Source organism: Semicossyphus pulcher, unplaced genomic scaffold, assembly GCF_022749685.1.
Source record: "Semicossyphus pulcher isolate SPU_LCO1_2020_fin unplaced genomic scaffold, fSemPul1.0.p SCAF_8, whole genome shotgun sequence".
NCBI classification, from domain to species: domain Eukaryota; kingdom Metazoa; phylum Chordata; class Actinopteri; order Labriformes; family Labridae; genus Semicossyphus; species Semicossyphus pulcher.
The window spans coordinates 23,673,376-23,688,478 of NW_027211759.1; the positions used below are offsets into that span (position 1 = coordinate 23,673,376).

The window sequence follows — 15,103 nt, forward strand, 5'->3', positions numbered from 1 at the left end:
TTTTCTACAGCATTACTGCTGCCTGAAATAAAATAAAAAACATGTGCCCTATTGTTTAAATATGTTGGGGTCTACATTATTAAAAGGTTAAAAAGGTTTTGGAATCACTCCTGTAGGCAGCTGCAAAACAGGCTGTAATGTAATGATCCAGTAAAAGTGCTTGTTTTTGCAAATGACAGGTTGTTATTGAAGTGTCCGTTAACATGAGTGAAAGGATCAATAGATATAGACCTTTTTGTTACACAGAAAGAAGCCATTTTCAGACCCAGAAACAGTCAGAACATGGCTCTCTTCCAAGCCACCAAACTCCATTGATAAAAACTGTAATTTAACATCACAGGACACAGGATTTGCCGGTCTATCACTGCCCAGTTCGTTAGGTGAGGGATAATGTATAGTGAGCAGGTTGTCATCACAGAATGGAACCCCGTCAGGGTGAGCAGGGACCCTTACGTGAAGCAAAGGGGTGTGGCTCACCCTGAAGGGCGTCAGTTTTGTAGATCTCTCCGTCGTAGCCTTCAGTTTTTGCATCGTTTAACCTTTTGCTCTCTGCTGTTTTTTCTACCCTTTTCCTTTTTCCCCTTTGTAAACAGACCGACGTCAAATTTACCGGACTTCTTTCGGCGGATTGATATGACTACAGTTAGTCCTCCGGATTGTGTGATTAGAGCCGAATCCCTAGCAACAGTCTGTTCTTCTTAACAACGGTCTGTTATCGAGATATAACAGACCTCAGAATGCGGTAATTAACCAATCAGAATCAAGTATTTAACACAGCCGTGTAATAATGTTGTTTGTTGACTAGGCCAACACAACATTTGGGCGGCCAAATACTCATCAATGGAAGCAGCGGTAGATCAGCAACTCCTGCGCTCTGTGAGGTAAAATTACTGTTTTTATCAATGGAGTTTGGTGTGACAAGAGCCATGTTCCAGCTGTTTTTGGTTTAAAGAAAAGGTTCTTAATCTTTCATTAAAGGTCTATCTCTGTAGGGATCATGGTTATAATGTTGTCAGACACTTATAATAGGAATCTGAGCCTGTCACAAACAACAGCTTTAGTGGACTTACTGTGATTGGGAGCATTTGCCCTGAAAGATAACACTGCAGCTATTATAGTCTGTCTCAAGGCTTCCGGCTGAGGGAATCTATTGGAGGAAGGGTAAAACTTTTTACCTATTAGTCATTTAGACCCAAAAATATTTTGACACAAGGCCCAGATTTAGGTATTTGTACTTGTTTTATGTTCATAATAAAAGTTCATCCTTTATATCCTACGTCTTTGGAGTAAGTCCTTCAAAATAACCAACGGAGGAATGCAGTGTGATGGCTCAGGAGGAGCAGCAGGAGATGAGCAAATTTCTCCTCTCCAGCACACTGAGGAGGATAGCCCTGACCCCTGCTGACCCGCGAGGGTGGGAGGCAGGGAGGGATGGAGGGATGGATGGAGGAGGGGGAGGATGTGGAGTGACAGGGAGAGAAACACAGGAGGAATGTGAGATTACAGCCCACTATCTCCTGAAGATACTGAAGGTCCGTCTCCTCACTTTTTCAGTCCACAGATAGGCGAGGAGGAGGGGGAAGGAGGAGAGAAAACGAGGAAGAGGAAAGAAAATGGGTATTAAGAGTCAGAACGAGATGCTTTCCATATGAATGCAAAGCCCTGAAAAGAAAAGAAACTGACTTTCAGTTTAGAGGAGAAGAAGGATGGTACAGCAGCGGAAGGGAGGGGAAGAACAAAAGGTGATGGGTGAGAGAGAGTGTGTGTGTGCGTGCATGAGCGCGCACACACGCACATACGCACGCACGCACACATCTATCTGTACACTCAGAACCTCACTGATAATAAACGAAATCTTAGAAATGAGAGCCTATCAAGCAGGAATCAATCACTGGGGTTTGTTGTCCAGGAGGATGGCGCCATGCGGAGATAAAAGACAGGCGGACGTCTGGGGAGGGCTGGGAGGAGAGGAGGAGGAGAGGGGAGAGGATGGGATGGGAATCTGGGGAGGGCCTGGAGGAGAGGAGAGAAGAGAAGAGGGGAGGGAAGAAGAGTAGAGAAGAGGAGAGGAGACAGGAGGAGGAAATGAGGGAGAGGAGAGGAGAAAGTAAGAGTTGAAAGCAGGAAAAGAGAGGAGAAAGCACTGACAGAGAAAGGCATGAACGTGCTATATTTAAACTGGGTGAATTTTTTGAGAATCCGATATGAACTGGTTTGAACCCAGACGTGTGCTGGTTAAACTGGGGTGATCTGGCACGTAGAGTCAAAAAGACTGGACTCAACCTGAGATAAGACAGGCAGGCCAGGTAAAGTGCCGTAGATCAAATGTAGAAACCGTGTAAGAATGAGTGCGTAAACGTCCGTATATATGTGTGTGTTTGAGTGTGTGCTCCGTGCCAGGAAGCCTCTCCCAGCATCAGTATCATATGATTAGATGGACTTGCACATGATGCACAAACGCAGCCTCTGATAGGGCTCCATCCGGTCCCACACACTGTCTCCAACCAACACACACACACACAGATACACACGGCTGTTTTCATTTCGCACACACACACACACACACATACGCGATAAGGTGTTTATTCATTGTCTCTCTTTGTTACCCCACCATCTGACATCTGACCTTTGACCTTTCGACTGAAATCCCTTCAGTTAGCTGGATGCCTCTCTTTAGCCGTGATCTACTCTCACCTCATTGTTTCAGTTTGACAGATTTACTGTAACATAACAATTACAACAGTGATCACATCAGAGCCCTTACCTCTGTCTCCTGATCGTCTGTGCTGCCCTCTGATTGGATGATTCCCGGGTAGGGACCCCACATTGTGTCTGGATGGAGGTCCCTGCTGGCCACCACCCTGCTGTTGCCGTCTTCTTCAGTTAACTCCAGCTCGTCTGCAAGGAGATAAGAGAGGAGCTGTTAACATCAGGGAAGCTGAAATATAAGACAACTGGTCGAACACATGTTAATAGGGCCAAGTGATATTAAACTGATTATCTAGCCTCATCCAGGCAGGGTCATCAATGACAAATATGATGACCAAACCATTTTAAAAATTACACTCTTGATATCCACATTTGAAAGCATTCATATAATGTTACATTATTGCTTCATGTACAGTCTAAACTGACTTTAATTAATCAAATCTTACTATTAAAGCTTTGGCTATAAGGTAACATGCTTTGCAGTTTGGCAATGTTTTAACACACCCATTACAGAAAGCCTGCTGCAGATTGAGCTTCATCAATGAATATCTCCTCTTGTAAAATACCTGGTGAAATCGGTAACACCAGTGATGTGATGAGTTTATTAGGGGTGAAAGTATTGTTCATACACAAGATGAGCTGCTGCTTCTTAACCAAAGAGCAGTGAATTAAAGGAGCAAACAGTTTAGGGCCAGGCTTTCAGGTGGCGGGGCTCTGGTTAAGCTCAGTTGGTCGCAGGCTCGACTCCCGGTCTGCCGGTCATTTGGTGCATGTTATCCCCCACTCTCTACTCTCTAAATAAATAAATATAAGGATTTCAGGTGGCACCAAATGGCTCCCACAGACCTCGGTTGGAAAGACCGAAACACCTTTGTGGTCAAGTTGTGGCTGCATGAAAGGCTGCCAAGAGCAAATGCAAATACAACAAAGCCTCATTTAAGTGTTTTCTGCTAATGTGAAGGGGACTGTGAAGAAAAGTTGAAAGCAAAGCAAACAAACGAACAAATGTGTTTGACACATTCTTCTAAAGTAAAGTTTCTTTTATTATATTGACTATTGTTTTACTCTTTAACTTGATACTTTAATTGTTAGGGTTCGTGAAAATTTGTTTTTATTTTGTAAGATTATTTTTTTGGCTTTTAATTGCCTTTTATTTATAGGACAGCTGAAAAGAGTACCACATGATCGGCAGACCGGGAGTCGAGCCTGCGACGATGACTGCAGCCTCCTATATATGGGGCGCCTGCTCTACCTACTGAGCTAAACCAGCACCCTGAGAATTAATCTTTTAAAAATCTTCACAACCTGCATTTAATTGACATTATATAGTGTTATAAATTTGACCACTTTATGATGTTGTGTGTGGTATCATTGTAATCCTACACTATCAGGGGAAAAGTCACCTTTCCTGTGATATCATGTCTGGTTCGGGAGATATGATGCAAAATACATAATTGGGTAATGGCAGAAAAAGTGTTCCTGTGAAAGCTCTTAAAAAGGTTCAGTGCCCAAAACTGTACAGGCGCACCATGTTCCATGCTTAAATGAAGAAGTGGACATTATTTTCACGCCTCATCTTGACGATATGGCATCAGTAGTGCAACAGATGCAGTAAAGATACTGAGCACAGGCAGAGACCACATGACACGCTTAAAAGGACATAAACAAACGACAGAAGGCAAAAGCAGCCCCTGCCGTGACCTTGACCTGAACCCTTGCAGCAGCTGTCAACAGCTCGACAGCAGGGGGAGTTTGATGCACGCTGAGCACTTTCTGTCCCGGTCGCTTCAAACAGAGGAAACTTCTTGTGTACTTCCTCAAAGTGATAACTGTAGAAGGATGGCAGTGACGGCTGTGGTCTGAGCGAGCTGCAGCCCAGATAGAGCCAGTTAGCCGGGAGGCACGGAGGACTGATCCATCTATTTAAAAACTTCAGACGGCTCAGAGAGCAGCAGCAGCAGCAGCAGCAGTGCGGAGAAGTCTCTGCACATGTGAGGAGAAATGAACAAGTGTGAGCAACACCGCTGAGCGTCGCAGTGGGAACTCCAGCTTCAGATACACAAGCAGCCTCAGGGGCGACTTCTGGTTTCTAGTTATGAGCGACCACCTCGCTCTCTGATCAAAACACACAATAATCCTCCTCCCCCTCCTCGTCCTCTCCTCTCCTGTCCTCCTGCCTCCCTCCCTCCTCATCTCGTCCGTGGTTCAGGCGACTGTTTCGGGGGGTCGGTCTAAAGTGGCGGGCCTGATAAGAGTGTTTGTCTAACACTCTCCATGTCAAAACACTCATCTATCTTCTCTGTATCTATCCCCACCAGAGAACAACGGACATACGCTGATAAAATGGCTTTCCCACAGCCGGTGGGGGGGAATGATGGCGGTGTGTGTGCAGGGGGGTCATGAAGGGGGAGGAGGAAGTAGAGAGGAGCATGGTTTGATGTGAAACAGTGAGAAGATGTGAGTCTAGTAGAGGGAGTTCTACAGTACGTTTCTAAGAACTAAAAGTTGAAATGCCTTGCTGCATGATATAATTATATGACACACAGTGATATATATCTTTTCTACATCATCATCATTTTACATATCTTTCGTCTAAATGGCTAAAAGGTACAAAGAGTTTTGGAATTGTTCCAGCAGGACGGGCTGTAATGGCTGCAACATAATCCTTGGGGACAAATGTGTCCGATCCCAGTACGTCCACTCGTTTTTGTCACAGACAGGTGTCTGACGTTACAGAAGGGACCCCGCACAGAGATAGACGGCGCCAAGTTTGATAAATAGACCGAACAAGTAATAGATACAACAAAGACCTAACCTTTGTCACACCTTCACTGTTCAATAAACCTGTTTCGGGCGCGTTTGTGACGTCAGACGGTGACGCAGCAGAAAAGGGACCGACAGGAGTATACTTCGATGGCAATGGGAACAGAGACAATCGGCATTTATAGGTGGGTCTTCCCGGGTCTGAAAAACCTGCGTCAACATGCTAAATTTAGGTCGGAAAGGGGTATTAGTTAAACAGTAAGATGCTTTTTTTCCCACCACAAACAGCAGTTAGAGCACTTTATTCAAAGCCACCAAACTCCATTGACAAAAACAGTAATTTTACCTTGCAGAAAAAAAGAGATGATTCTCCATGCTGCCTCCATTTGTCAGTTTCTGTGTATAAGTGTATGACTTTGTTTTTTAATGGTCCGTTTGGTTCGGATGTAGTGGGTCTTTTTGTGTGGAGTTTGCATGTGTTTGCATGAGTGTGAGCGTGAAAGGTTGTCCGTCAGCCCCGTGATTGACTGGTGATCAGTCCAGGGTGTACCACACCTCTTATCCAATGACAGCTGGGATAGGCTCCAGCCCCCCCTGAACAGGATGAGTGGTATAGATAATGGATAGATGGACGGTCAGTTTGGATTCAAACATATTTGCGAAACTCAGCACAAATTACTGATCATGGCAGAAGACAAGCAGCTGCTGTGTTTTAAAGACGTTAAAAAAATGTTTTTGTTAATGGTGTCTGGTGGCTTTGAAGAGACTCTCTAGGCCCCTAAGGTTTACCAGCCATTACAGTCTGTTTCACGGCTGCTGGCTGGTGTGGTACACCTCCTTTATAGGTCAGTGTGTGATACACTGTGGTACAGTGAAACCAGCCCTACTTTTTCATTCTCTCCACAGCGCACATAAGAGAGCGACACTGATGCCAGACGCAACAGGAGCTGACCTGACCTGTTCTGCTCGGGTCAGGTCGGGCTGAATTTTTTATTGAATGACTCAGGTTTTGGGTGGAGCTCGATTTCACAAACATTTTTAAAGGAAACGTATTCACACTTCTTTTTTCTGTTAAAAAAAAATTATGAGAACATTTAACTGGGTAGATGGGGTCTTTTGATAGACTCAAATGTTCCTGATAACAGCCGGTTCAGCGTCAGATTTCAATCCCAGGTCAAGCGCCAACCCAAACATGACTCCTCAGACAGTCTAACCCGCTGGCTACACAGTCTGAAGTCCAGCGTCTGTCCAGCTGGTATCCTATCTCCTATCATCCTGCGGGGCCTCACTTTGGACACTCTGACCCTGCTTATCTCAGCACTCCATCAATGTCCAGTCTGCTTCTGTACCATTGGCCGGTCCTGGTCACATGGGACTCTTATCAGCCTGACCAGCTCAATTGACCCTCATTGTGAAACGGTGCGAGGATTTGACCTCGGCCAGCCGAACACAAATATTAACCTATAAACAAGCCTAACACAAACATTAGATTGTTGGGTATTAAGGCTGAACACATGTTATCTTATTCCTTTAGTGACCTGTTGCATCATACTCTTTGTTCTTGGCATGCCATTAGTGAAATCAAACGTCCTTTGTTACTGTGGCAGGGTCGAGGTCAGTCTACTGACATGTATTTGATGTACTTAAACTTAAAATCCACTGCTGCAGAAGAAACTGAGCCCTTAAGCTGTGGAAGTCATGAAACACTAAATATTTCATTTTAGGTGGATTTCAGAAATTTGGGAAATCGTGTATGATTGCCTTTCTATCACCCAAATAACAGGACGAGACTGATCATAGCTTTTGACGGCTTTACATCTAGAATAGCATTTGTTTGATGTCTTATTTGTGATTTCAATAATTGTCTCTTTTCCAACCAAACTGTTCGCATGAAACTGGCAACACTGTAGTCACAATACTTCTTTATTCTGCTGTCTCTCAAGGAGTGAAAAGATTTCCTGCCAATGACATGGATGCCCTAAAGGAGCAATTTGCCCCACTGTCAGTCAAAGCTGGTGTTCTCTGTAATCGATAGAAGCAATAATATTTGAAATTGGCGCCATAGCTGTGGAGAAAGTTGTACACACAGCTTGTGGTGTCGCCCATTCTACATTCCTACAACACCCAGCGTGCATTGCGTCTCTCCCTCTGAAAGGAACGGCCCAGCGAGAGACGCTGGAATGAAATACTACCGCTTTCGCTGCAGACAATGGCTCAGAGCGGGACAGAATCAGAAATACGATGACAATATACCGGTGGATCATCTAAATAACTTCAGGTCTGCAGTCTACATTTCAAACCTGACAATTTTGAACGAGACATGACATCGGAGGCGGCCGTCCTGGATTGAGGGAGTGTAGTTTAGCGAGCTCCCTGGCATTTGCCAGATGACGCGTTTTACGTATGCTGGTGGAGGTTTTCAAGGACCCACTGGAGAAGCGGATAGTGTCCTCCAAAGGCACAGAGCCATATTATATTTTTTTTCTAACATGATGGCATTAGCTCCCCATAATAGCATTATAGGACTGAGGTTGAAAATTTGGCAAACTGGCCTGTTAAAGCAGATAGCATAATGTCAAGGGATATTAAATTAAAATCTGTTTTGTTTGTGAGGTCATAGTGACCTTGACCTTTGATCTGTTGCCACCAAATTTAATTAGTTAATCAAATGTTAAATGTAAAGTAATTCCCCGAGGCGTTCCCGAGATGTTGACGAGAAAGAGCCCGAAGGACTCGAACAACATAATGCCTCCATACACACCTGTCGCCAGTGGAGGCAAAAACACTATTAAATTACCATTTTTGTCAATGGAGTCTGGTTGTAGCTGTTGAGTCTGGTTGAAAATTTGATCATAGTCTTTAGCAGAAATGTCTATAGAGATACTTTCAGTAATGTTGTCAGACATTTAGATCACACATCTGACCTAAAAGATTACATTGCAGCCATCACATCCTGTTTTGCAGCTGCTGGCTGACGCAATCTACAGGAGATAAACACTTTTTTTGTTTTGACCCCAAAATGTAAAATATATTCAAAAGTAGGGGCAAGGTTTAAATTCCAGTTTAACAAATGATTACTGATTATTACAGAGCTTTCTTAACATTATAAGAAAATGTACCTATATGTAAATGCATATCATGGAGTTAAACTGGTTGATTAAAGGCGACATTAATGCAGATTAAGTAGTTGTCAGGGAGTCTGTCATAAAACACTGTGTTCATAGAGGTGGAGAGAAAGTGCTATCAGTGCACCTCCACTAATGAGAGCTGCTTGCTAATCCCAGCAGGTTAGCTGTGTTCACTGGGGTAACATGAGGCCTCCAACAATCCTAATCCCTGTTAATTACCCCTCCTGCCCACCACAGACCTGCATAATAACCCAGCGCTCCTTATCAATACGGCTGCACTGGCTGCCACTAGCCTCACTGCTCTGTATGATACTACCCCCATCACGCTACACACGTTATGTGCACGAGCGAACACACACACACATCGTTCTGCCTGTCAGTGTGGGATGACCCATTCCCAAAAACACCAGGCTGGATGGGCTCGTTATCAATATCAACCAGCTCCACTGTATCCACACTCATTTAGCTCCGACACACACACTGCAGCATACTAAATACACACAGGTCCACAAAGATGACACGTTGACACACAGCAGCCAAACACACACTGCGCCCACACACACACATAAACACACAAAGGCTTATCAATACGGACGCTTCAGCAGCCACTGGGGCGTCCAGGCCTCTTTGACGAGCCAACACAATAAAACAATCAGTCCGTCATTAATGAAATGACTAACGCAATTAACCGATGAGTGAGGGGAGAGGGGGGAGAAGGGGGAGTAACAGAGTGAGAGAGAGCTGAAGACGCTACAAGAGACCAGGAGACTAATGATGAGGATGTTACAGGAGTTCTGGATAGGTACCATTATTTTGTGGCGTTTGTTTTAACAGTTTACAGACGGTTCTGTAATTAAAGGAGTGATTTAAATTACACATTTATTTGGTTTTACAGAATAAATACATTAATAGTGAATGACTCTGTTAATGAGCGTTTGAATATAAACGTAAACATTAAATCATAAAAAAGATGCTGACTTGCCGGGCTTTAGCCAATTTATAATTTTGTCAGTCAAATGGGATCTAGCGGCTCAATCTGAAGTTTTAAATATTTGTTCCTTTTCTTTAAGTTCAGCTTCACAAACAACTCCTTTATCAGCCTACCAGAGTGTATTACCTGTAAGACACACATTTATCAGAGGTTTCAATGAGTGACAGCTGTCAGCACATTTCCAGATGACTGCTTTCTTATTCCCCTTTCCTTTTCAACTGCTTATAGATACCAATTGTCTCTTTTCCCATTGCCAGTGGAGTATACTCTTGTGCGTCACCGTCTGACGTCACAAACGCACCGGAGACAAAGTAAGTAAACAGTGAAGATGTTATGGTGGTTAGATCTTTATTGTATCTATTACTCATTCAGCCTGTTTATCAAACTCGGAGCTGACAAATTTGGAAAGATGTTGGAGCACTGCTTGGACGGAAACGGGCGGAATTTGTAGCTGAGATGACAAGGAGTTGCAGAAGTTACAGACGGAGCATAGCAGCGTGCCGGAAAGGGGGCGGAGATTAGCACGTCAACACGGGTTTTGGGTTCATATCAATGCTGATCGGAGCCGAGGCGATAATTACCCGGGTCTACTACAGAGTCATTTGACCCCGGTCTGAATGCCCATTGTAACCTTTCCCATTAAGCAAAAAAAGCCGGGTGTTAGCCGGTTTTTGGACCATTTGGAAAACGGCTTTAGTGTTTCAAGCACTTCCTGGTTGTTTTCAATTACATCATTTGAGCCAGTGAGCTAATGTTTGCAACAGCTCTGATCCTTTGAGCTGAAGTCCTGCTGAAGAGCCTCAGAGAGACAGTGTTTCTTTTTTATTTGAAATAGGTTTTTTTGTGTTTTTAAATCTTGTAAATGATTAACAATGAAGGGTTATTTTACGACTCAGTTTGTAAAGTATGCTGCTTGTGTACAATGACACAGCTAAAAAACACAAGGGAAAAGATTTGATTTACAAAGTATGAGTTGAGTCGGGGTTTCCTAGACTTATGATTCATGTCATCGACTTTTAGGGGCACCCTAGTTTTTACTTTTATTCAGATGGAAAAACATGGTGTCTCTGGAGTCACCATGTCTGAGATGATAAAGCTGGAACCATCAAAGGAATGTTCCATTTGAGAATGTTTGTTCGAAATGTCCCACAATTTTTATGAATTTCTATGGCCTGAATGCCTCAGGCAAGTACTGGGATTGTAAGATGTAATGCTGATTAGTTTGTTATTGGTTGGACATGGTGTGGCCTGCAAAGGTCAGTACATGTAACACTGCATCATGGCTAAATGATGAGTCCATCTTTCATGTGTAAGATATAAAGCTTAAAATGTAGCGCATAAATTAAAGTAAGAAAGGTTAAGAAAGCAGGTTACTAAGTGAATTTACATACAAACATACAACGTTTAAGTGATAAAAGCCCTGGTCAAGCCTTACGACTTTACTAAGGACACATTTAAGCAAGAGAATTGGATGATTTAAGATGCCTACTTAACATGCAGCCCTGTTGGAAATAAGGACAACACTTTTTCTTCACTTAATCAGGGAGATTAATTGTTGCTTTATAAGATGAAACATCTCCAGGTAGAGTCAACTTGGAGGGAAAATTAATTAAACCTGCAAGTGAGCTGCTATCTTAACTGATATGTCATATTATTAATAAATGCTTACTTAGTGGAAACTGTCCACAACTTTGGGATGAATCCAAAACAGAACCCTCACGCAAAGCAGGTTTTTCTGGCTCTAACTGTGGACTTTAGAAAAATGGCAGTGCTGATGCTGTTTGTTTCCAATTCTCGTTTTTAAACATTAACATTGATCGTATTTAAAGTAAAGTTTCTAGACGTTTTATCAATGAGCACTTTGAAAACAAAACTATGTTAAAGTATGTGGAGTCCCACAGGGCAGTAGCTTGGGTCCTCTTTATTTTTGTTTTTCTTCTTAGTATTTACTGTATCTCCCACTTAATGTTTGTATTTGAATGACAAAATATTGTTCTGCAAGACAAACAATAATCCCAAAAAGCTCACACTGAGTCCCACTGGAACAGTTCAACAGTACAAAATACCTTATCCTAGTCAAAACGGTTTGCATGAATTGAACAGTCAATGGTATGAAAAATGTATGGCATAGCAAAGAATGGAAAGTTCTTTTGTGTCACACCTTTTAACAACAAATGCTTTACACAGTACAAAACCAACAACTCCTCCAAACCACACAACCACATAGGTTTTTTTGGAGGTAACCCATTAATATGACCTAAAAGACCATTTCCTAAGTAAACACCCCTTCCAACTGCAGGCACTAATTCTCATTAATCCTCATAACCAACAATTCAAAATAAGGAATTAGACAGTGACATTTTTTATGTATATTCTTATTTTACAACTTCTCATTCCTAAAGATGTTTATGTCAGAAGATTAATATTCCGCAAAGTTAGTTCTTAAGGAGTCAATTGGTTTGCAAAAACCAAGAGAGCATCAGGGCTTGTACCTGGTCATCCAATAAGAACGAGCTCCCTGAACACAGGCTGCCTGATTGGATATCAACGAAAACTAAAGCAGAAAAAAAGAACAGTGTAACCCAACGCTGATGTTCTCCTCTATCCGGCCTAATTGATTTTTAAAAAGACTATTGTTGATATCAAATGAGCACATCGCTGCGGAGCCATTGATTTTTTGACACCACACAACAGGAAATCTTTATCTGCGTGCTACTCCGACCTCGCACTAATAGGTGGGGTTTAACCTCTGCTGAATGACAAATCCCAACGCTTCCCGCTGCCATTCTCTCTCTAGTCCTCGTGGGAAACAGTGAACAAATACTGCAGCCCTGTACATGTGTTCTCTGTGTACACAGAATGACTGGCAGTTTTTGCTTGCAGTCTCAATTGATTCTATAGAGCCAACATACTACGTATACATTTAGTCAATATTATAGAGCCAGGCAGAAGTCAAAGGCAGCGTTTGTGTTCACAAATGTGTGTTTTCTTTCTTTAAATTGATCGCACACTAATAAAAAAAACAGATTTGGTCTTTTTAGATTACATTTTTCCTCTTTGCTTTTTTTACTAGTTTGAAATGAACTGGACTCTGAATTGGAAAAAGGTTAGTTTATCACTATGAGAAACCTCTTTAATATAACATAAAGAGGTGTACAAAAATATTGATACATAAATTATAATGTGTGGTATTTTTTGATTATCAAAAACACTATTGATTTTTTTATGAATAGTTTACTAGCATATATATGGGAGTATATTGAATCTTAACCCCTGTATTGGATGTGTATTATGTTTCCAGATTGCTGCAAATACACAACACTAGTAACCCATACTGGCTAGGTCTGGGAATCGCAAGAGGCCCAACGATACGACATTATCACAATACTTTAGTCCAAATAGAAAACAATTGCGATATTGAACATTCGAGTATTAGCATTCAACAAACAATGGATACCCGACCCCTTTTGTTGCCATTCTGGGGGCTATGAACGACACCTCTCTGAACTCTGTTGGCTAAAAAACATATTTTGCAATTATGGAAGCCAGATGACATGCCTTCATTTGAGATGTGGCTAAGAGAGCTGGACGGGACTTTGATTCAAAATAGCAGGAAAGTGGAGAGTGTTCATGAAGGCACGGGGACCAGTGTTGAGACATCTAAGGGGTCTGAGGGGGAATGACAGTGTGGGTTGAAGGATCGACAATAACCCTGTAACTGTTGGTAGCTGCATGTCTACTTGTTTTGTAAACTGTTATTTAATTTAATTTTGTTTTCTGACATGATCATTGCTTTTTACCTACTTCACCAATTGTTTGGAATGTAATTTGCCATATATACATATAACGTATATATATGTTTTAAGCCGCTGTTTGGTTTGAAAAAAAGGGAAAAACTTAAGATTGTTATTTGTTGCTTTTTTTGACCTCCATAAAGGTGGCAAGCACCTGACAAACTGAACTTGTATAACAGTCTGTATACCTCAACTTCAATTAATCAATTTTTATTGGCAATATCAGGCTAATAATTAATATGATTAAATGTCAGTAATAACACTGTGCATCGATACAATACGGGCACACAAAATAACGCAACACGATGCTGTATTTATTTCTTCATACCTAGCAACCTTTTGATACACTCCAAAACAATACAAAAAATTGATTACAGCAGCTTTAACTTGATAAGTTTCTTATTATTAAATTGTAATAATCTTTAACCTTAACTCAATTTAGATTTGAGAAATAGCTGAAAATATTTGGAAACTGCAAAAACTCAAACAAGACTTTTAGGGATTTTTAGAGTTTAGAGTGTAATTATATAAATGTCTTAAATGACTCATCCAGACCTGAACAAATCATCTGCTAATTTATAGCTTAATAATTCTAATTATTAATGTTCAGTCAGAAGCTAAATAAATCATTGTTGTTATTCTGCTGAAGCTCTAGAAGGGAGTCAAATTTGCATTCATGAATTTCTGACTTTTGCACATTAATGACCGCTCACATCATTTATAAAGCCGGCTGATAAAAGGCCTCAATCTAACAACAAGCAGCACCTGATTGCGCCTCCTTTTCTCTTTCTCGTCTCTCTCTCTCTCTCCCCGTGATCTTCCACGCGGCACCCCTGGGTCCCTGGAGTCCGGCAGGCTCGGCTCAGCAGCAGATAGACATTTCTGGGATAGGCATCTACTGCTCAGGACCACGCAATCATTTCCATTTTACCCTCTGTTGCACAGGCAAGATAAGACACCTGCGTAGCCCCCGCTAATCAGATGAGCTTCAACAGAACTTTATCATTGACATTTACCACTGTTTACCCAACTAATTTCTCTTAACTGCACTGCTGAACTTTTATCTACAAAATACATACACCGCGAGAAAAGAGCAAGAAGCAAACATGCAAATTCACAAATATGCGAAGAAAGATAAAATGAGCGGGGGAAAAAATAGAAGCATTTTTCTGTTCAGAGGACGAAGGAGGTGAAAACAGAACAAGTGACAAGGCTACTGTTGATGAGATGAGCCCTCCTCCTCCCTCTCCTCCTCACTGAAGACAAACAAATGCAAAGAATACTGACATTCACATGCAAAACTTCATTTTGGAGTTCAATCACCTGACTGCTGCTGGGAGTTTTAGTTATTACTGATAAAGATTCTGCCTCTCTGTCCGTGTGTGTGGGAACGAGAGTCCGGCGTTATCCAACCGCTCACAAGACGGAATAGAGGGAACAATGAGCCTCCATTAGAAATGATGTAAACCAGTAAATCAGTCTGATATAACTGGCAGGTCTGTGCTTCGAAATGTGTAATGTAACGGGGTAGTTCCAGGTCAAGATGCCGTTGAGCTCTCTGACCTTTCAAGTACAAATGTTTGTGATGAGATGTGGGCGATGATTTAGCGGTCTGGGAACCAGCTCGTTTTTGGGCCTTGAACTTTGCCCTGTTATATTCTTACCTACAAACTAAGATAATATTAGTTTTTCTGTAAGACAAGAAAGATTAGCAAAAT

The 15,103-nt window shown here is 42.0% G+C and overlaps 1 protein-coding gene across 1 annotated transcript in view; it reads right to left on the reverse strand.

Annotated features, from left to right (window-relative positions):
* The window catches only part of zfpm1 (zinc finger protein, FOG family member 1), a 79,442-nt gene that overhangs the window by 19,565 nt on the left and 44,774 nt on the right, over positions 1–15,103 (reverse strand). Inside the window, exon 4 of the mRNA XM_069686125.1 lies at positions 2,765–2,898. Coding sequence (XP_069542226.1) covers positions 2,765–2,898 — 134 coding nt within the window. The remainder of the gene's footprint in view (positions 1–2,764; positions 2,899–15,103) is intronic.